The 23,978-nt window shown below is 28.9% G+C and overlaps 1 protein-coding gene across 1 annotated transcript; it reads right to left on the bottom strand.

The window, feature by feature from the left end:
- Positions 1-603: 603 nt before the first annotated feature.
- On the bottom strand, positions 604-23,978 carry LOC107457101 (prostaglandin reductase 3). The gene is made up of 11 exons (XM_016075170.4): positions 23,855-23,978; positions 20,148-20,286; positions 14,805-14,892; positions 12,504-12,608; positions 11,079-11,177; positions 8,627-8,695; positions 7,118-7,192; positions 6,247-6,318; positions 4,807-4,974; positions 2,703-2,888; positions 604-776 (listed from the first exon to the last, which is right to left on the bottom strand). The coding sequence occupies exons 2-11, from the start codon at positions 20,276-20,278 to the stop codon at positions 726-728; spliced, it is 1,044 nt and encodes a 347-aa protein (XP_015930656.2). The 5' UTR covers positions 20,279-20,286; positions 23,855-23,978; the 3' UTR covers positions 604-725.

The raw sequence follows: 23,978 nt of genomic DNA, 5'->3' as shown, positions 1-23,978 counted from the left end.
ATTAGTTTAAAGCTCAGTTTAAAGTTTTGAAATATTTTTTAAATAAAGTGTTTCTTTTTAAGTTGAGTTTAATGAACTTAGTAGCATCTAACTCTTATGCCATCTAACTGTACATTCAGCAAATTATATTCCACAGGAAAGACAGAGGCAAAAAATTAATCCTTTTTAAAATTCAAGATTCTGGCAAAATACGCATCTTTATAAGTCTATGTTTTATTATTTATCTTGGATACATCAATAAATAATGAATGTAATGAGATTCCACGAACATTTATAGAACTTAAGAAATCTTGAAAAGAATTATTTTTTCTTCCTCAATTTTACCTTTATTACATCAAACGCATATGATTAAAACTTATAAATCTAAAAAGGAAAATTTTTTGCCAATTATAATTTCAACAAATTATGAAAATAAACAGAACAATGTTTGAAAACTATGACCACTGCCTTTTCAATTGAGAATTTCGAAATTTTTATTTTTCGATGAAACTAAAGAAAGAACTGAATTTTATGACTGAGAGGCGTTTAAATCTTTTATTCAATTTAAGTGATATAAATAATTAATATAACACTAGTAATTCATAAAATGAAAAAAACATCAAATAATTTTTAATACTTTAATCACAGTTGTCTCTCCTTATGAGATCATTTTTAACACAGTTATATCACATATCTGAATTTTCTTAAATGATAATCTTGAAAAGTGACGTTCCAGTCTTCAGAGTTTAAGAAATTCTTGCAATGACTTTTCCAGAATTTTTCGCTGAGTGCAAATGCTGTAATAGGAAAAAATATTTTAATTAAGCATGAAATATAACTGCTTAAAAGAAAATTTAAGCGGGGAAGTGGAAGAAAGTTTAATGAGGATTGTTTATAAATTTACTAACAGTTCATAAATTTTTTATTGAGATAATTGTTTCTTGCATTCTCCATAGACATAAAAGTCACACATGATCTTTAATGCAGAAAGTGAATCCCTACCGTATAAAAAATTAAACAGTATTTACCTTAAAATACTTATTTATAATATTCAATCGTACTTGCTCTTAATATTATTCTAAGAATCACAGTGGCTCAAGGGATAAAGAATTCACCTCCAAAATGAGGGAGGACTGGCCGATACGAATTCTACTACAGGCCACAGTGTTGACGTAAAATATCGTCATTGGCAAACGCCTTATGAGTTTGAATCTCCTTGCCGTTGCGCAAACTATGGGAGGTTTTCGTGGTTTTCCTCTCAATGTAATGCAAATGCGGGTAGGTCCCATCAAAAAGTCTTTCCCGGAAGCCAGTTTGGATTCCAGTCCAGAATTCGTTTGTCTCCTGGGATAGGTTCAAAATGACGAGGCAACGGAGTTGACTCGTAAATTCGGAATCGGATCGGCTGTTCAACACCGGGGATAAAATTAATTAATATTATTATATAAATTTATTCAAAATCAGAGGATTTAAAGTGAAATGGTTTTTCTCATTTATTATTTTTTGCCATTAATGGCCATCAATTTTGCCATCATAATATTCCCATTAATGACCTTATTTTAAAGATATTCGCATAAATGACCTTATTATAAAGGTAGTAACTTGTACCATTTCACAATTACTAAAGAGTAATGAAATTGGATTAAGTTTGAAACAATTTTATTTTCAACGTATTCAATTTAAATGATGAATGCAAAATAAATTTTTAAAATTCTAGAGACTGAACTGTTCGCATAGCTGCTAAAATTGTTTTGACAAAAAGCATTCAATGCGTTATTATAGTCGAAAAATTAAAGTAGAAATTCCAAAATCGAGTCAATAGATGAATTTGTTATAGTAACAGAGCAGAATGAATATGTTTAAATTTAATTCCAATAGACTCGGAAAATAAATTCATGGAAATAAATGTTTTACATCTCATTCATTTCCTAATCTTTTTTTGCCATTTTTCTAGCTAAAAAAAATAATAAATAAATTAAAAGCTTATTTTGGCTTAGATTTGGTGGTATTTTGCTATTAACCTCAATCTGTTTTTGATTAATTTACATTATAAAATTAAGAAGTTGACATTGAAAATGAGTTATTTGAGTCATTATATATTGTTTTGAATACATTGCAAATATTTACCAGTAAATTGAAGGCATGTTTTCAATTTACTTGTAAATATTTGCAATATATTCAGATAAATTAAATACGTTCTATCCTCTCTTTATGACACTGAAAATATTGTATTTTTAAACCACTTGTGAAAATAAGATATCGATGTATTTTTACATCAGAAGAAAATATGATGAATTATTGCATTGCAATTTAAATATTTAGTTGTATATTGCGAGTACATAAATTTGTTATCGATTGATTTACATTATGAAATTTAGGAATGTACATTAAAAATGAGTTAATTGATAAAAAAAATTAGTTTTTTCATTGAAGCAAATCTTTGAATAAATGAATATAATGTTCGCAGCTTAAGCATCATTATTTTTATACAAGTAAAGTTTTTATGTTCAAATCCTTAGATCTTGTTTTGAAAATAAAGCAACTATAGAATCCATTGTACGATTTTAGTAGTCATTGTAAAGACACCCATTCGTTTTGTTTTCTTCTCAAATCAAATTTTGTTTCTGTCACTTAACTTCACTTCAATGTCTACTCTACAATAATTAAACATCAATAAACGCATTTACTACAAATCAGAATAATTTAAAAGTGTATTTACTCACTTCTACTCCTCTTATTATTCCTTCCATTCCGAGAAATTCTCCATCAGCTGTTTTGGACCCTGTATCAATTACAATTCTTAACTTTCCACTCTGAAGGTGTTCGCTCAAATACTTATAGTAGGTCGGGAAACAATCCATGTAATGAGTCAAAAGAAAACCTTGAACAGCAGTTGACTTTGTCAGAAGCTGCAAGCAATAAAATAATAAATATAAGAAATACATTTTATTGTAACTATCGTCATCACCAAATTATTGTAAATGAAGTTAATTTTTTCAAATTCTTAACAATTCTAATAGACTAATGAAGTATTTTAGAAATTAGCTTGAGTAGTTTATTCTTTACACCAGTGATCCCCATCTGTTTTATCGAACTGGTCAACGTTTCATAATTTTTCCGCGGCCTTCAGAGGAAGGGGCGGACGATGTTTATATTTTAGATGGTTTTGTTTTAATAACTTAAATGTTGGTCCCTGGTGAGGGTATAAACAACGTCTCTCAGCTTCTAGATAGCCTCTTGTCCAAAGAAATTCGCACAAATCTGAGAGAAATACTCCACAGAAAATAAAATGGAAGTAATTTAATGTTCCTTCACTTGCTGGGGTAGCTTCAGTGCTTGATTTATGAACTGATATCAGAAATCATGTCGGATTACTGCGAGCCAACTTTTTTCAGCTAGTCACCCTCGGGTATCAAGTACATGAAGAATTTCAGCATCTGCATTCTAATACTTCATGTAGAATTACTTTTTTCAATCAATATTCATCACATCATTACGGAAGTGGTCTAATTGGCCGGGTACTCCGCTGCGCATTTCAACTAGCTTCCGCATGAGCCAGTCCCTTTCGGAGGTCGGGGCTCATTTCTTTATACTATACTTTCACAATTAAAATACGGTTAAGCTTCAGACAACAAAGTCCATTTTAACGCCGGATGCAGTGCTATAGAACTGCAAAGCTTGAACTATGGAACCACTATTATTGGCATAACTATTTGACCCATTTATCATTGTTACTTTTATCTTCCAATGGTTTCACTTATCATAGAGCCCAATTTTTAACTAAAAGACTCCAACCGTTTATAAAGAGTCTTTTCTTGGTGGACAGACTTATATTCAGACTACAACTGCAAATTACGGGGGTAAAGTATCCATTTCAGTTAGATGTATTAAAATCTCATTTTGACACATGTTAGGCAACATAGTCAGTAACTGAGCTGATACCTTCTTTTCCAACTTCCACGTTGCACGGAACTTTAGTTACAGAATTGTCAGTTATGTAACAGAGTGAAAGAAGTCAATATTGATTTTCAAATTAAAGATAATTCAAGGTATATAATATATTAACACTGAAGTCTATTTGCTTAAAAATTTTCTAAAAATTTGCTGAGATAACTTAGTAAACTAAAATTTTCAAACTGTAATTTTTTTTTTATTTTGGATTGTTTTTAATATATTAATATGAGTATTAATGCACTCCTTAATCCTACATTTCTCGGAAAAGAAAACGAATTAATATGCATAAGTGGACAAATGATTATATTTACAAGCACTAAAATACCTTAATTATTTAAAATGTGTACCTTGAGTATTCTTTTCACCTGTTCACAACATTCATTCATTCCCTTACATAACATTCCCTTACATAACATTCCCTTTAAAATCTACTTTAATTTTAAGATTATATTTCTAAAAGTTATGGAATATTTCCACCAGCAGAAAATTTTCATATAAAATTGTTGAAAGTATTTCTTTATAAAAAATTAAAATTGAAAAGAAAATCATCAAGGAAAAAGGAGAAAAAATAAAAACTGATGAACCCATGTCATTAGTAATATATCTTTAGATAAATTTTTAGATAACACTTAGAAAGTTTAATTGTAAAATTTTTCAATTGTAAAACTACGTTATAGTGAAATTACTTAATTGTAAAATTATTTAATTGCAAAATTGTTAGAAATTTAAATAAAAGTGTTTTCCAACAATATTAAAGTTTTTTGTTTTTATAGTCTCGTTGAGTAGAAGCAGTATTCTAAATGTAGAAATAAGAAACATTCCAAAGCTTTTTTTTGTTGTTAATTTGTTTAAAAAATATATAAAATGCATTACTTGAGCAGGCAATGTGGACAATTCAGCATTCCATTTCATTTGTTGATCTTCTGTTTTATAACCTGAAATTCCTCCAACAACAACCATTCTTCCTTTAATTGAGAGATGTTTCAGGCAAGTTTGGAAAACTTCTCCGCCTATTGTTTCCCAAACAACATTGACACCTTCCTGGAGAAAAATGTTAATATGTTACTTAATAGTCAACCAAAATTTTAAATAGTTAAGTTAGCTCTTTTGTTAAATATTCTAAAAATGGCATTTATAAAACACCGTTTGCTATCAATCCCTGTCTGCACTAATTCATCTTTACCTTCCACAATATTTATCCATTTAAAATCAACAGGAAATTAATTAAAAAAATCCCGACTGAAAATATTTTGTTCTATTTAATGAATTTTAAAAATATTTAAAAATTAAAAACTCAAAATAACAAAAAATTATTAAAATCTATATTTATATTATAGAATTTATATTTATTATTATAGAAAAACTGAATTCATAAGTTGTATATATTGAAATATTTGCTTAACGCAAATAAATTAGTAAGTAATTAATTAGATTTAACGTTTTTCTTCTGGACAGAGGCACTTTTGCTTTTAAATTCAACTACTTTTCTATTTTGAATATTACTTTTAAATTGAACCTAATAAAATATAGATAACAGTGTGAAGTGGACATTTGATATTTTCTCTCTTTGATATAATTAGAGAAAAAGAGTACTTATAAGTTATTACCATAAGACGAGTTTGATTGCTAGATGGAGCTTGAAAGAAAATCTAATGATATACTTCCCTTTCCTTGTATTCCCCAGGTAAAAAAACTGGTTTCGGTCTTTGTAACCTCTCTTTTTTCGTCAATTACTCATAAGATTTGATTTTCTTTTCATTTTCTTCTCTTTCCTGGTCTAAATATTTTTTTGAGACTTTTAATTAAGAAATTTTTTCAAGGTTTTTAAAAATTTTTATTTCAAACATTCATTAAGAAACAATCTGCTTGTAAATTTGGTAGAAATTGCTGATAATTATGGAGTTAAAGTATACACAAGAAAAAACTCTTTTATTACAAAAAGAATAACCCTGAATAATATTAAAACAATAACCTTGATTATTTCAGTAAAAATTGCTACAGTGTAACATTTCAAAAATTACTATTTTTTACTTCTAAAGTTTTTATTCAAACTTTTAGTAATTTAAGTTGAACCATTGGGTACTTAGCATCAAAAAAAACTTCAAAACTTTCAAACCTTCCTGGACTACTACAAAAAAAAGAAACCTTTCGATTTTATTACGTCATCATGTAATTTCGTTTGTGTTTGACCCAGTGTAATCACTATTAAACCTAGCGCTTTTTATATCCACATTCAATTGAATCTGTTATTTAAAATTAACACCCCATTTTTTAAAAAACAATCATTCAAGTGAGGACATAATTAATTTTTACCTTATATTCCTTGGTTAAAACTTCATCCAAATTTTCTGTTTTGTAGTTAATTACACGATCACAGCCAAGTTCCTTTTTAAAAAAAAGATTATTTTTACATATTATAAATGCAAATATTTTTAACAATTTTGGTTAAGTTATAATTTCAAAGGTCAAAAAGAAAATTCATTACTAGTTTGAAATCTTTTATTTTTAAAACAATCATATGAAAAAATGCATTACATAACTTTAATTATATTTTAGGAATGCTTAATTTCAAAAATGTTAATCTAGTCAAGATGGAGAGAGAATTTGCACTCAAAACTTTAATTCAACTTTCAATTAGTTAGATTACAATTAGACAAATAATATCTAATAATCTGCTATTTGTATTTCGATTAATGCTTTATTTTTTTTTAAAAAAAACTAAGAACATGAATATTACATTCCTTATCCCGAAAATATTTTATTTTTAAAGAAAATAAAAAAATTTTATCAGACTGGTTTTTGTACAGCGATTTGCAATCTGATTTGCTATTATTTTTTAACAAAAGAAAATTATCAGAAAAAGAAATTTTTTGTTATTATTACTTATCATTACGTTATGTATTTTATTATTTTTATTATTAAGTAGTTTATAGATAGCATAGAAGCATCATACCGTTTGTAAACTAAAGTATCTAGCTTCAAATTGAACAGTCTGGAGGAGGCAGACTAAGAAAGCCTTGCCCTGCTCTTCGCTGTAGTGTTGTTAAAGAAGAAGATCGAAGCATACCTTTACCTATGTTCTAACTATAAAACCGTCAATCTTTTAATGCTTAAATGATAGAGTGCAAAGTATAGAAAAATGTATTAACACAGTTTTACATAGATATTTTTATCATATAAATACCTTCAAAAGTTTTTCTTTTTCTGGTGTTGAACAAGTACCAATGACATGACATTCAGCCGCCTTTGCCCACTGAACCTAGAAAAGAAATTTTTCGATATTTATAAAGCAGCAAGAAAAATATTTGCATAGTGTAGCGCTATGCATCTTTGGCTGAATACGAGAAAACCAACGTCAAAAATTTTGGAAACTGAGTATTTAAACAATTTTAAAAAAATTATTGCATTAGTTACTGAAATTTTTACAGTATACTGTTAGAAATTTCAGAGCGTTTAGAATAGTAAGATCATTCTGATTTGCTTCAACCATACTTTGATAAGTTGTACTATATTAAAACAGTTTATAAGCTTGATTACTTGATACTGTACTAACTTAAACAGAAATATGGCACTCTAATTACAAGCAAAAGTACATTTTATTATTTTTAATGATAAAAAAGTCTAATAATTACTAAAATAAATCTGTTATATTATCGGAATTATATTTGTTTAAAATGTTAAGTCTGAAAAGTCGTTTGAATTTTTTTTCATTCATATTCAAAAATGTATCATGATTTTGAAAATTGAGGAAATTTCAATTATAAATCTATGTTTCTCTTAGATCTAAATGACCGCAAATAAATGGAAATTAGAAAATTACTGCTTAGAAGATTTTAGTTCTAACGCAGAAAAAGACAGTGTTTCCTGCTGTATTTCATAACCATAAAATATTAAAATGCTAAATATAGTATTTTTCAGTTATTTTGACCTAAATTAATACAAAATAATGAAAAAAAGTATGAAAAATATGTTTAATACAAATAATGCATCAAAGACATGAAAGTTACAGCAAATTTGTATCCTATTATTGTCTAAAATGACGATGATATAGTTCAACTTTTAACGGCTTTTTTTTAAGACTTTAATAAAATGTGATAAATGAAATCGATTTTTAATTTCAGTTTTGCAAAATGTAATTCATCTGATCTTTTTAATAAGAATTATAATCGTTTTATCTGACTTAACATTTAATAAAGTATACAAAGGCCATGCTCAAATACAAATTTCCATAATTTATTTTAAAACAGAAATATTTATACAATATTCAGAGAAACTCAAATGGCTTAGCAAACACAACTATCAATTTTAAAAGTAAACATAAAAAATTGCAGCAGAATTGCTGCTGCCATATTTTGCATTACAAATTAGTTATTTTGATCTGAACTAATCGATCATCTTATAGAAAATCAACTAGCTAAATATTAAAGAGAAAAAAAAATGTGACCTTGTGGAATGCCACAAATTGTATATTCATCTGTGGCGTGAACAAAGTATAAAAGTTCATTCTTTTTTAAACTAACAATCGATTTTATTGTTAAGTTAATCTAAGAGACGATGTTTGAAAACTGCTCAAACTGTTAGCAATAAACATAACAAATATTTATACAGTTGTAAAATTTCCACAAACAAAAATTATCGATAAATGTTTAAAATTTTGTTTAAAGTTTATACAGAGACAAAAAAAATGGCTTACGGCTATATGGCCAGTACCTCCTGCTGCAGCCGTGATTAATACTGTCTCTCCAGCCACGATGCGACCACACTATAATAAAATAAAGTAAAACATTCATTTAGTAGGAACTGTGCCAAGTAAATACTGCAAGCAAGTGTCGTTTGAATAAAATAATTTATTTTCGGCTATTTTACATATAAAATACACATATTATAATTCTTCATCATTTGATCAAAAGTACACTTTAAAACTTTTAAAAAATCTTGGGAAAAAATCTCCGACTCTACTTTAGAAAATAAGAGTTAAGATGATTTTACTCTTTCCTTTTTCGTGAGATGATAGATTTCTTCAGGAACTTGGTAAAATAGTGGATTTTTTCCATAATTATAATAGATAATTGTATTTCCAGAAATTTTTAATACACTTTTTCAAGATTCATTTATGTAGTTCATTTAATTTTTTTACTTATTTATGATTGAAGGTAATGTTGATAATTTATTTAGAACTAAGCATCTTAAGGGTCATGCCCGGATTTCCCGTCCGATTGGCAGAAATATCCATATAAAGGGACATATTAATCTATTTTGTAAATCCTGTAATATTATCAAAAGTAATATAATAAGGCATAGATCCTTTTGCCTTTCCGCGGAAGCCCCCCTCCTGGTGATTCTTAGCTAATCTTGGATTCAGCTTATTGCTCATAAGAATCAACTTATCTTCTAGCATCAACCTATCCTCCAAAATTAATTTATTCTCTAGAAACGGACATCTTCCAGCCTCTAATTATCTTTGCATATCATCTTTATATGTCTTCAAAATTCAAACTATCTTACTAAGAGTTCTGATTAAATTTTATTAGTTACCTTGTTTTTGTTATTATTTCGAAAGTGCGTGCATTTTGTTTCCTGGTACCAATAATAGCATAACTTCATGTAAGTAGCAATACTAAAAATTTATTCACATTTGTTTCCTCTGTTTTGAAAACAAATGCATTTAAACAAGTCAATATCGGTTACAATTATACACTACCTACCAATAAGTATTTGGACATCTATGCAAATGACTATAGTTCCTGAGATACGTCACGCCCTCCGCCGGTATATATCGTGTAAGAAACAATATGGGCATTAGTCCCATGCAAGATGCCTACTGCACTATTTTTGATGACAATGTGCTTCCTATGTTGTGGCAGTTTTACGGGGTGGATTCCTGTTACTTCCAGGACGACAATGCCAGCTGTCCTATTGCGAGGGTCACCAAGGCTTGGTATGGTGCCAATGGGGTTAATAGAATGAACTGGCTTGCCCAGAGTCCAGGCCTGAACCCTATCGAGAACCTCTGGGGCGAGTTGAATCACCGAATTAAGGTGTACTACCAGTCCAAAGTCGGTGAACAAACTTACATATCTTCTCCAAGCCGATTGGAAGAAAATACCACTATCCGTCACACAAGGACTTGTGGAAAGTATGCCCAGGTGGATTCACGCTGTAATTGCCTCTCGTGGAGGCTTTACCAATTATTGATTATGAATAAAGTTTGTTTTTCTTTTCAATCACACGTGTTCAAATACTTATTGGTAGATAGTGATTTTCTCTAAATCTCTTAGTTCCTGTGGTTAAAAGCATAAACTCTGAGATATTTTTCGACATTCTCGGCGGCAATGCTGCTCTCAATTCTATGACAATATTTCAAGGAAAACCCATTTCTCTACCTGAAAGATTACTTCTCCATTCACACGTCGAGACTAGCGCAGCCATGCTTTGGCAAAATGGGTGTTCAAAGCCTGGCCTGGTCTTCTCAAATCTCTAATCTCAGTTTCGTAGAATACATTTAGAACAAACTATAACGTAGATAAATATCCAGCCGAATTGGCCATCCTCACTTTCAGTATACATTACAGCTGTGCTCACCTGTCAAAAAATTGTGTAAAATCTCCCTAGACATGATTAGACTGTTATCGATTGGAACAACATTATTCTATGCATCAGAAGTCTCTGAGTCCATACCACGTCCCGCAGTGGACTGATTGTTAAGACACAGTTCCCAGCAGATCACCGAAGTCAAGCATCACTGGCTGCGGTCAGTGTGCGGGTGGGTGACCACTTGGATCAGTATGCATAGGGACCGAGGGTGTGCGGTATTGGTCCTCGTTAAACTGTTCTATCGTAAAGTGCTAGACTTCACGTGCAGGTCGTTGAGCTACAGAAGTGGGGGTGTAATCCCCTCTGCAGAGGATCAAAATTGTGATGGCTTATCTTCGGATCATCCTCAGGGATGTTTCCCAGACCGTCGCCAATAGCCCATTGTGCAGCTCTAGTGCGACGTAAATTAACTGCAGCAACTGAGTCCATACCACTGGGTGTTCGGATGCATTTTGTCAGATAGTGCGAAACAAAATAAAATATGTGTTATCTTTTTTCTATGACCTGCTCATGAAACTTAAACTGAAGGTGTGAAAAAATTAAGGACTTACTTTATCTAAACTTATTGAAGCTGTCAGACCACTCACGAGGAGTGCTATATATTCTGGTTTTGTATCAGGTACGGGAAAAGTGCCCATGGCTGGCACACACTGAAATATCAGAATGAAAATTAATCATGGGTAAACTATATATGAGTAACTATTGCCTAGTCTTGAAGAACACAGTTTAACAAACAGGTTTAAAAATTTTGTTTAAATATTTTATAAAACCATTCTGTTTCTTCCGAAATTACCGATGGTTTTGATGTTTTCTTTGCAACTGAAATCACTATGAAATTTTAATTGCAATTTTTAGATTTTTCATGCATTTGATTGAAAATGTTATGTTAAAAATGAACGTTTAGTTTTTAAATAAGAGTCTTTTTTATTTTTAAAAACTTGTTGTGCATATAAACACTCACTTTTTAGAAGACTCACTTCATGATGAATTTTTTCTCACTTTAATGCAATGCTTTGTGTAAGCAACTGACTGACAGTTTAAGCTGCTGAAGTCTTTTTTTAAGAAATGCAAAAAAAATCAAACTATTCCTCTAAGTTCTTGTCTATAAACATACAATATGTATAAAATGTATGGAGATTACCAAATTTCTTGAGAAAAACACTTCGGATCAAGAATCTTAAAATACAAATATTTTATATGTTTATATTCAATGATACCAAACAGCACCTTCTATTCTAATCACATTCCTTGAGAGTTGTAAAGAACTTAAAAATGCTTTATTTTTTTAATGAAGATTTATATTTTACAGAAAGAATTAACTCAATTTGACTCACATGTTTTCACATTTTGGTTCACAATTCACATTACAGGACAAAAAAATAGAGATATCTCGAGAAATAAATATCAGATCGAGAAAATAGATTATTTGGTATATTTGAAACCTATATAATAATATCACCAAACTTAACGCCTGTCTCTGACAATAACTAATGATAAGGGGACTGCTTGGGCTTTGCCTAGTTTTGGGAATAGTGTCGAGTTTAGTGTCATTAAATTAGTTTGGTGTCATTGATAAGTTGGCGCCAATAATGTAACTTCTGAAAATACTTCACAGGCATATTTTTATTTATTTATTTTTATTTTGATCCAATGAGTATTTTCCGAAATATTTTACTCCATTTCCGCATCCTATATAATCGTCTATAACCACATAGAGTTTTTTTTTCCGAACAGAATAACCTTTTCATGCTTTTACTTAATATTGCATTTTTGAATATTAACTACGTGAATATGACACTGACAGATAAATAATTTACAAATAATAATTAGGTAAAAATAATTATAGAAATATAAAAAAAATTAACTTAACTCAAGGTACTTTTTATACACTCGAATAAATATCGTTTCAAAATTTTAATGAGTAATTTAAATTAAGAATTTTTTTGAGTTTTAATAAGCAAATAAAATCTATTTACAGAATACTCAGCGTAAGAATTTGAATTTCCATTTATATAAGCTACAGTTTGTCCGACTTTTAAGTGTTCCACACCTTCACCAACTTCTGCTACTTCTCCAATCCCCTAAAAATAGAACAAACATTAAAATAAAAAAAGAAACATTTACAGATAAATTAAAAGCAGTATTTACAACTATAAATTCAAAAGACAAAACTTAATATTCCAATATAAATAGAAATAAAAAGTGTTTTTCGTTAATTTTGCGGAATTTTTTAAATAAATTTCGATGAAATTTTAATAAGTATCTTGGAATGCACAGGGTGCCAAAAATAAACGGACAACTCTGAATAACTTTTGGTCGAATGATCGAATTTTCACATTCTTGGATCCAATCTTAATGGTTCGAGGGGGTGACCTCAAATATGGTAATTAATTAAAGCTGACGATATTGTAAGTTACGAAATCAGACACAAAAACGTACTTTCTATGAATAAGCATACCTTTTTCTCAACGCATTCGGATTTCTGACACCAAATTATAGGTCGCATTCTGGGAAATATGGTCCCAATAGTTTGGTCAGGAGAGGGGTCAAAAGTCTGGACCCTTTAATGTTAATTTTACTTTTTGAGTACTTCACTATATCTCGGGAACTTTTTAAGTGAATTGAAAAATTTTTACTAACAATTATAAAATTCGTTTGTCAAAAGATAATTCCATGCAAAAAATGATTTTTTTTAAAAATATTTATTATTATTTATTAAATAATAATTGGTAAAATTTTAAATTGCATGATATGCAACTTTTTGCATCATTTTAAGGTACGTAATTTGAAATAACAAATTACAAAATTCGAGTGAAATCGGTCGAAGAGCTCCTGAGGAATCGAATTTTAAATACATGACTTCCTTAAATTTGATTTTTCAGGAACTGTTCGACCGTTTTGCTCAAATTTCGAATAATTGTTATTATCTGTATTGTATATATTTTTATAATTGTGTGCAAGAATATTTCAATTCGCTTAAAAAGTTGTTGATATATAGCGAAATACGCAAAAATCAAATTAGCATAAGGGAATCCAAACTTTGAATCCCTCACCTGACCAAACCATTGGGACCATATTTCCCAGAATGCTGCTACCCCTCATATTTTGGGCTTAGAAATCTGAATCTGTTGGAAAGAAATGTATGTTTATTCAGAGAAATTAAGTTTTTGTGTCTGATTTCGTAGCTTGAAATATCGTTTGCACTAATTAATTAGCATATTTGAAGTCACCCCTTGAACCATTAAGATTGGTTCCCAGAACGTGAAGATCCAATCAATAGATAACAAGTTATTCGGGGTAGTAAATTTTTTTCGCAGTGTACAATTGAAAGCATACTTTATCAAGTACTAAAGTATCAAATGGAGTGGAAAAAAATTCTCGCATCTCCGTTTATTCCATTTATCTGTTCCATGACATGCTATGATAATAAAAGCAGGACTAGATCTACCCCAAAACCCCAATCCGAACAATCCAAGATTGTTCCTACGAGTGCTAAGAGATTTTACTATCTCTAAAATGCATGATGAAAATAATCAAAATTTTGATTTCTGAAATTACGAAAAAACAAACACACAAGTTATTTATGCATTTTAAACACAGCAGACACATTACAGGAATGAAATATTTTAAAATTATTTCTCAAATAATCATGCCTTCGCAGCATTTTGGATGTAACGTCATTTAGTGTATTAAATGTAATTTTATAAGGAACAAATATTTCAAATTCAAAACTTATTAACTTATATTTTCCTTACTTATAGCATAAAACTGAAAAGAGTTAACTTAGTAACTTTTAAGCTATTTAATCTTTAAATCTATAAGTTGTTTAAGGTTAAGAGCGAAATTTTATGAGCAATGGTCTTACAATCTGGTGTTTATAAAACTACATATTCACAACTTTCATCTCGACATTTTTAAATAAGAGTAACGTAACCAGAACTGTTTAATCAGGTATAGTTTCCTAATTACAACCCTAAGTTTATAGTCTATTAAATATTATATTTGATAGTTTAATGCATATTCGCATTTATGATGCAAGAAAAAAAAATTTTAACTTATTTTTATCACTATTTTAAAAATAAAAGTTTATTTCAGGAAATGTTTTAAAAAATATTTAAGACGAGCTGTCATTCTATTAATTATTAATTTAATTCACATTAAAATTTTCAATATGCATCAAATCTTAGCGTATTCTCTTTTCCTATTTACACTCTGGCTTTCTTGACAAAATAAATAAATAAAAAATGAAAGGCAAAACAAATGGGACATATAATTACCTCAAGGCCTACTCCAAATGGTACTTTTCCGGACACAAAATATCTTCCTTTAGTCATGTTAACGTCAGTTGCATTAATTCCAACATATCTAAAAAGCAAAAAATTAAATAAATAGAGCGGATACATTAACTAATAATTTCGTTCATATTTAAAGAGGAACGCTGGAGCAATAGGAGATCAAACATAGATGTTCTAAATGCGCATATATTGATGCTGAATTCAAAATTGTCTCATAACAACAAAATAATAAATAAATTAATCTAAGTAATTAAATATAAAAGAAATTATTTTTTTATTTAGATATTTAGATATTTATCTACAGTATCTGAACAAAATAAAGAAAGAAATGTTTAAAACATGAAAGAAACCGTAGTTTCTGTTCTTTTAGAAGTAAATTTTGAAAGTTAACATATGCCATTCTGTTATCCAAAAAGAGCAACACACTTGAATTCTAATATACTTAAAGACAATTTTGAACTTATTAATTTTACTAAATAATAAAACTAATAATAAAATGTAAAGAACTAAATAATGAAATGTAAAGAATCGACTTACAGATATTTAATTGCAATTCTAGAGCAATTTCGAATTTTTGTAAGTTTTTTCAATACTATTAATTCATTTTTGCAGAATATGTTAAATTGTTTTAAAATAAACAAAATTTTTAATATAAATATTCAAATTAAAATTTAAATGAAGTAAAAAGAAAATTCTATTAAAATCCCACATGCTACTTCAGAGAAAAGGGTAACTTAAATTACCAAAATTTATATGAATGTCGTTGAAAGCAGAGATGAGAGGCGATTGTTAGAAATACCTACAAATTACATTAGGCATCATATTAGTTCCGTTATATTGACTCCGTTATATAGTATTCCGTTATATTGGTTAGCATATATTATATTGGTTCCGCTGTTTTCAGTCCTGCTTACCACTGTAGCGAATCGTTAGATTTCGAGCTTAAACACTGTGCATGGCTTTTTTTCTTTAAATTTCATGAAGGGCAAAACATTTGTTTTAAGGGCGGTCATAACGAAACACCTTGACTACAGCGATTAAGGAAAACATTATTCCTTATTCACTTTTAACGCAACATAATTTTAATAGCTCTCAAATTTAAAAGTCAAAGCAATTGTTTTAAAATTATCTATTTAAATTTGATAGGCAATTATATCGCAGAATCGGTTTCTTCTAAGCGCTTTAAGTGGAGATTATGGCTAACTACAGACATAAAATAAATAAACGTAACATAAAACTATTCTTTTAATTAACTTCATGTTGCACATGATGCAGTTCTTATACAATCTAGGTTTCTAGAATAAAAATGATTTAGAGTGTTGAAAATATTCAAACAGCGCTAAATGTGCTGTTAATGTTAGTATTTTGTAGAATTATTTGAAAATCATTCAAAATAATGTTAGAAAAAGTTATAGACTTTGCATGCCCTGTTTTAGTTTAAGGAAATGAAACTAAGTGAGTTTTTTTTTTAAAAAGTATTTTTAAAACATGTTATGATACGTGAATTTCGAATTTTAATAATCACTTTTAAAGCTATTTCAGTCCATTTCATAGTTAAACCAAGTGACTTTTAGATTGTGTTTGCTGGAGTTATTCTCGGTTTTCCAATTGTTTCGTAAAAATCCCAATTTTTTAATTCGATATTATAACGACTCGCGACTTTCGAATTCTGCAAATAGTAATCACTTTTGCCATGTTTCATTTGTGCAAATTTTATCTGAAATCTAAGTGATTTTTTTATTGCTTGTTTTCGACATTACGCATTTCCACATGGTTTAGAAAATAGCCATATTTTTAATATTTATTAATTAATACGACACTCAAATCGTGCATTCAAATGTATGCGCTTTATTTGTGCTAATTTCATTATAAATCTAAGATTTTTTTTATTGTTCTTTCAACAGTTATTGATAAGTTTTTCCACGTGGTTTTGAAAATCATAATATTTTTAATACAGTATTAAAATGACATGCGATATTTGAATCAGGCATGTTAATCATTGATTTCGGTGTGCTTTATTTCTGCTGATTTCATTGTTTTTTCATGTTATTTTACAATCCTTTTTTCATGTTTTGATTTTTTAACACAACAATATTATTACAAAATGCGAAATTCGACGGTGAGAATTAAACTGTTTACTATATTTTTGAGTTTTTTTTTCTTCTAATTTTTGGTAACTTAAAAAATAATTTTAAAAAAAAAACAATTTCAATATTTAACATTCATAAAATCTCTTATAATTCGCTAAATATCAATTGCCTAAGGATAAAAATATATTGAACTTTATCCCAACTGAATGTTGAATCTTATTTTGAGCTATAATGCTTTGCTGCATTTTAAAACATTTTGGACCCCTTATGATTTCTTTAATTAAAATATTTAATTTACAGTTATGTTGCTCAATAAAATATTTTTCTTTTTTTAATTTTTTACCTTTATTTATGAACATTACCGTTGATTTAGTTTAAAATACACTTTTGTGTTGCGTGATGTAATTAAAAGCCATCACGATGTAATTAAAGTAATAAAACGATGTAATTAAAAACACCTTTATTTATGAACATTACCGTTGATTTAGTTTAAAATACACTTTTGTGTTACGCGATGTGATTAAAAGCCATCGCGATGTAATTAAAGTAATAAAACGATGTAATTATAAACACCTTTATTTATGAGCATTACCGTTGATTTAGTTTAAAATACACTTTTGTGTTACGCGATGTAATTAAAAGCCATCGCGATGTAATTAAAGTAATAAAACGATGTAATTATAAACACCTTTATTTATGAGCATTACCGTTGATTTAGTTTAAAATACACTTTTGTGTTACACGATGTAATTAAAAGCCATCGCGATGTAATTAAAGTAATAAAACGATGTAATTATAAGCACCTTTACTTATGAGCATTACCGTTGATTTAGTTTAAAATACACTTTTGTGTTACGCGATGTAATTAAAAGCCATCGCGATGTAATTAAAGTAATAAAACGATGTAATTATAAACACCTTTATTTATGAGCACTACCGTTGATTTAGTTTAAAATACACTTTTGTGTTACGCGATGTAATTAAAAGCCATCGCGATGTAATTAAAGTAATAAAACGATGTAATTAAAAACACCTTTATTTATGAGCATTACCGTTGATTTAGTTTAAAATACACTTTTGTGCTACGCGATGTAATTAAAAGCCATCGCGATGTAATTAAAGTAATAAAACGATGTAATTAAAAACAGCTTTATTTATGAACATTACCGTTGATTCATTTTAAAATACACTTTAGTGTTACGCGATGTAATTAAAAGCCATCGCGATGTAATTAAAGTAATAAAACGGTGTAATTAAAAGCACCTTTATTTATGAACATTACAGTTGATTTAGTTTAAAATACACTTTTGTGTTACGCGATGTAATTAAAAGCCATCGCGATGTAATTAAAGTAATAAAACGATGTAATTAAAAACAGCTTTATTTATGAACATTACCGTTGATTCATTTTAAAATACACTTTTGTGTTACGCGATGTAATTAAAAGCCATCGCGATGTAATTAAAGTAATAAAACGGTGTAATTAAAAGCACCTTTATTTATGAACATTACAGTTGATTTAGTTTAAAATACACTTTTGTGTTACGCGATGTAATTAAAAGCCGTCACTTTCTCCCAATCTTTTTTTTTTTTTTTTAGATAAAAAGAAAATATTTTTATTTTGAAGAGTATCAGTTAGGTTTTTTCAGTTTTTATTGTTAAAAAGAATTTAATACAAGTATATACCAAGTTGACTGATAAAAAGAAGAAAAAAAGAATTAATTAAAAAAATTCAGATAATAAAATAAAAATTATAATTATTTAAAAGAATTCAATTTAATGCAAATGAATGACTAAGTTGACTGATGAAAGGAACTGTATCTAAAACACTTATGTTTACATTAAAATTATCATGATTGCCGTCAAAATATCTAAATACTTAGGCACGTAACCCTTCATTTAAAAAGATTGTATACCCTACTGTATATATTTCAATAAAAGTATTTTTATATTTTACGGGATATTTCTCAATTCACTTTATAAATAAAGATAATCCTTAACAAAACATTGAATATAATTGTTTTACGATAGTGAGTTGTTTCCTTTTATTATTAAGATAAATTTCATTTCAATGTTTTTACTCAGTAAGTGTATACAATGTTCCATTACTTTTTGCAAATTCCACCTTATCATCGCTATTATTAACTCTTTATTAATTCATATTAAAATTATTTAAATTAAAATCCATTAATTAATATAAATTTAAATGATTGATTATAAATTCCCGAATGTCTCCTTACGGTGTTCTTATCTCCTATTATAATTGTAAAAAAATTGTGTTGTGTCTAAGTCTATGTCCCGCAGTGGACTGATCGTTAAGACACGGTTCCCAGCAGATCACCGAAGTCAAGCATCACTGGCTGCGGTCAGTGTGAGGGTGGGTGACCACTTGGATCAGTCTGTGTAGTGACCGGTATTGGTCCTCGTTAAACTGTGCTACAGTAAAGTGCTCGACTTCGCGTGCAGGTAGTTGGGTTACCGAAGCGGGGGTGCCATCCCCTCTGCAGAGGATCAAAATTGTGATGGCATGTCTTCGAATCATCCTCAGGGATGTCTTCCAGACCGTAACCAATAGCCCATTGTGCAGCTCTAGTGCGACGTAAATGAACTACAATAACAACAACTTAAGTCTATGTAAGCCACTGATTCTGACGTTGGAGTTTTCTTAAGAACTTCGATATGCCTCAACCACGTTCATTTAGTAAATTTTCCGGTTTTAAAGCTTAGGGAGAATGGATCATTCACCATAGTTTTCATATCAATCTGTTGAAGACTTTATGTTCCCGAAAAACTGAAAAAATTTGCTTAGAGAACAAAGTTTACGGATGATGAAGATATTACGAACATCAACTTGAGCTTGTCGAAAGAGGACTTTAAAAGTTATTTAAATAAAATGGATGCGTAATTCACATATTTTCAGAAGATATTAGATTGGTCCTGAAAATTCATAGTCATTCTAAATTTTTATACTCAGCATGGATATTAATAAAAGATTAAGCCAACAATTATAACCATCATTAAAATTATTCTAATTTTTAAAATTGTTGCATAAAATAATAGTATTAGCTTCAAGATGGCCTTCTATATAGCTGATAAAATTGTTTCTATTTAGAGTATTTATAAAAATCTTTTTTTTGAATCTAAATGTCATTGAATAGTCGTGTTTGTCAAGTAAGGGATCTTTTTTTTTCTTGAAAATTTTTCAGTGTAATTCTTTTTTATCAATGACACTTACTTATTTTTTATGCACACTTCACCTTTCTTCGGCTTGCACACGTCTGCTGTTTCGGTTTTAACAGCTTCTCTGAAGTTAGATGTCAATTTGTGCACCATAAGCCTCTTGTGAGTTTTTGGTACTGAAGCCATATTTGTAGCTAGAAAATTCAAATTATATTAAGTCAATGCTAACTCTATGTCACTAATTAACAGAATTTTCTAATATTTCTAAATTACACGAATGTGATTCATTAGGGTGGGTCCTAGAATAACCTACCCCATGGCGATTTTTTGATACCGCGCCAAACTAGGCTTCTGCAAGATATTTCGAGGAGATAGGGTAAACCAATCAGCGAAGGAACATTTCATATATATTGAATAAAATAAGAATTTGAAAGTTTTTCTTTAGATTGATTGGTAACAATAGCTTACTGCCAAACAATAGGAAGTCATCTAGCAATGTTTTGGGTTACCTGGTCAAATAGACTTCTCAGTAAATTTTTTTGAATTTGTTATTATCTCTGCAACATCTTGTTTCTTTGAAAAAATTATAAGGTGAGTGTTTGTATTCATATGCTTGAAGTGGATTGCACGTAATAGTTTTATTTTTCTCACTGTGTGAAAAGGAGAATTCAAAATATAGTTATTGAAGCTACGTTTTATTTTTTTAAAGCATCATAGCATAATAAAGTACTGAGATAAGGGGGGTGTTTATTCACTGGATCACTAAACGATGAAAAACCAGTGAATGAACAGGTGTTCCTTTACTGGGTTTTTTTTAAGTTAATGAAAATAAAAGATAAACTTTAATTTTCTTGTTCCTTTAGTGATGTTCCGCATCAAAAGTATGTTAAAAATACGAAAAACAGTTTCTAACCAGTGAGGGAACAGGCATGTTCCTTTACTGGGCATAGATTTTCCAGTGAATGAACAGTATGTGCTAATATGTTGACACTTTAATTTTTAATTCATGATTACAAAAAAAAATTTAACTTTATCCAAGTATTTATATGTTATAATTTCAATAATAGGCTTGTTTTTAAATATTTGAATGGCTTACAAATTCATAAAGAACATTAAAAAATAACCAAAATAAAGTGTCCTTTACTCAGTGTTCATTCACTGGTAAGAGCTGTTCCTTCACTTGGTCTTCTTATTACTTGTTATTTGAACCACCAAAACTTTAAAACAATATTATGTAAGTTCTCTACAATTTTTTTACGTAATTTGTAATTAGTAACAAAAATGTTGACACTATCATTTAAGTAAAACTTCGAATTTTGAAATTAATATGATTTTTTAAAAGGCAAGCGAAGCTTAAGTGTTCCTTCACTGGTTAGTTTACCCTATGTCAACCAATACTTTTTGCCTAAACTTTTCGGAGTCCGGTCCAAAATTTTTAAACCTGATTGGTTAAGTGACATGTATACCACACCAATGTAGGATTTCGTTAGAAAAAAGGAAAACTCCGTTTATGATCTCTTATTGAGTTACCTTTATTTCATCTTTTAAATTCTTTTTTGTGCGGTACCGGTTGAAAATGGCGAGCGAATAGACGAGTGAATTTTCAACTTTATTGAATGCAAGAGGCAAGAGAGCAATGATTGAATGGCGTATGGATCAAAATTGAATTTCGAAAACGTATGAATGCCCAAAATGTGGAGACTTTGATAAAGCGAAAGGATACGGTGGATGGTTTTGAATGGAGATGTCGAAAGCTTGGATTGAGCGAAGTTGCGCATGATTTTTGCCGGAGTGTCGAAAGATGAGCCATAAGAGTAAAGGTAAGTTATTTTATTAAAAATATTTTAATATTTTTTAATAATTTAAAGTGTTTTTTAATAAAAGAAACAACGTTGATCCAAGTAATAATCGCTAACTTGGCGAAATTTCAAAAAGTCGCCAAGGATTGGGCTATTTTAGGATTTTTCCGATTCATTGTTGTTGAAAAAATTAATAAAATGAAAACATAAAAAATTGTTGGAATATGTTTGGAAATTTGAATAGAATGGTAAATTATATATAAAGAAAGCATTTATAAAGTTAACTCCTTTATAAAGTTTTAAGTACAAAAAATAACAAGTACATTATTGCTCATCGTGAAGGTGAAAATATACATTCAATTTAGCCAATCGTGTACGAATAGCTAATGATAAAGGAACTGATAATAGCAATTTCCTGGAAACTTAATGGAAAAAAAATTGTTATGAGTTACTACGTTATACATTTTAATGATAAAGAAATATTTTAACATATCCTTTCTTTTCTCTCAAAGACCTTGAAATTAAACAAACAATGCTTCAAGATTAGGTTTCGCTTTTACTTTTGTATTTTTATAGACATTATTGTTTTTAATAATAATAAAAAGTAGTCTTTTATTCGTTTTTTTTCCTTTCCCTTCTAATCTAACGTTAGAAGTCAGTTAGAATTTTTTCCATTAAAGAAGTATTATCAAAAATGTTATATGTATAGTCAAATTTGTTGTTTTAAATGTATATTTTTATTTCCTACAAATTATAAAAGAAATAATTTTCTAAAGCCGCTGTCTAACCTTTTCTGATTATAGTTGGGGCATTTTCATTGGACAGAAAAAAATCACTCATAAACAATAACGATCCAGATACTTTTGGCTGTCACCATAAAATTATTAAAACATTTTACTGTTTTCACCCTTAAAATATTTATTTATACCGTACTTAACGATAATGCTTATTTATAATCCTTTCTGAATATTACGCTCTGTATGAATAAATAATCCCCCCAAATAAACTAAAACGGAAAGATAAAATTGTCAATAATATACTTTTTCCATTGACAAATATCACATTTTCAAATTTAGTTATTATTCAAAATTAAAATCCTAATCTGAGTCATATTATAAAGTAATTATATTACAGTACCTTATTGCGCAATAATTTATGATAAACCTATTTAACTACCATTTCATAATTATTTAACAAAAACTGGTTACATTTTCTTTTTGATAGGTTATATTTATTTCTTAACGAATGTTTGTAAATTTCTGTTCAATCAAGGAATGCAATTAAAATAATGACTAAAAAGTAAATATTTGAAATTTTAAACATTATAAGGAATTAACTTCTCACAATACTTCGTTAATTTGTTTCGTTGAGAAAAAAAACTCCTAACAGGGTTTTATAAAAGTAAAGTGTCGACACAACAGCTAGTTGCCGATCGAAGGGTTTTTGATCATCTGCTCAAAAAACAAAAAATTATTGAAAAGCAATAGTTACAGAAGTTGAGTGAAACCACCTAGTTTTATCGTCAAAAAATATATATATATTTAAGACCAAAGCTAAAAACATAATCAAAATAAAAATTATAACACCATTTGAATCCATGGTACTTTAAAACGATTTATTTCCTAAATGTTCGGATTATTTTTTACAAATTTATCAAATAAATTTTTAAAATTTCTTTAGTAGCAAAAATAACAAAGAATGCGAGTAATAGCGCTCAAAAAGGCTGTTTTATAATAAACCGGTATTTATCATAAGAATAATTTACACGTAAAACAAAAAAGACCCTCAGTAGGTTTAAATCAACTCCATAGCATCTTACAACCTAAATTTTAATATTTTAGAAAAGAAAAATAATATATTAATTGGCTCAAAGAATGAAGTATCATTTAAATAATTTGACAAAGCATCACACAAATATTTAATTTCTATAGCATAAAAAATATTCAAGCATACGAATGTTTACCTTGTTGTGTCAATATCAACGCTGGGAGACAGACTCAGTAAAAGTTGCAGACTCACTGGAGTGAAAAGCACGCCTCCGATCACGTGTTATGTGTGATAAAGAGAGGATAAATGGAGTTTCCTTG

The sequence above is a fragment of the Parasteatoda tepidariorum genome, chromosome 8 (genome assembly GCF_982258835.1).
Source record: "Parasteatoda tepidariorum strain Cologne lab strain chromosome 8, Ptep-v5.0, whole genome shotgun sequence".
Taxonomy (NCBI): domain Eukaryota; kingdom Metazoa; phylum Arthropoda; class Arachnida; order Araneae; family Theridiidae; genus Parasteatoda; species Parasteatoda tepidariorum.
Note: the sequence above shows the minus strand (reverse complement) of the source record. Positions and strands in the feature narration are given on the sequence as shown.

Coding starts and splice junctions, on each gene's coding strand:
- LOC107457101 (XM_016075170.4), bottom strand. CDS start 20,278: ATGGCTTCAGTACCAAAAACTCACAAGAGGCTTATGGTGCACAAATTG. Junction 14,893..20,147: donor GAAGTGTGCATAAAAAATAA/GTAAGTGTCATT, acceptor TTTGCTTTTTAG/ATATGTTGGAATTAATGCAA. Junction 11,178..12,503: donor ATTCTTACGCTGAGTATTCT/GTAAATAGATTT, acceptor CTGATATTTCAG/TGTGTGCCAGCCATGGGCAC.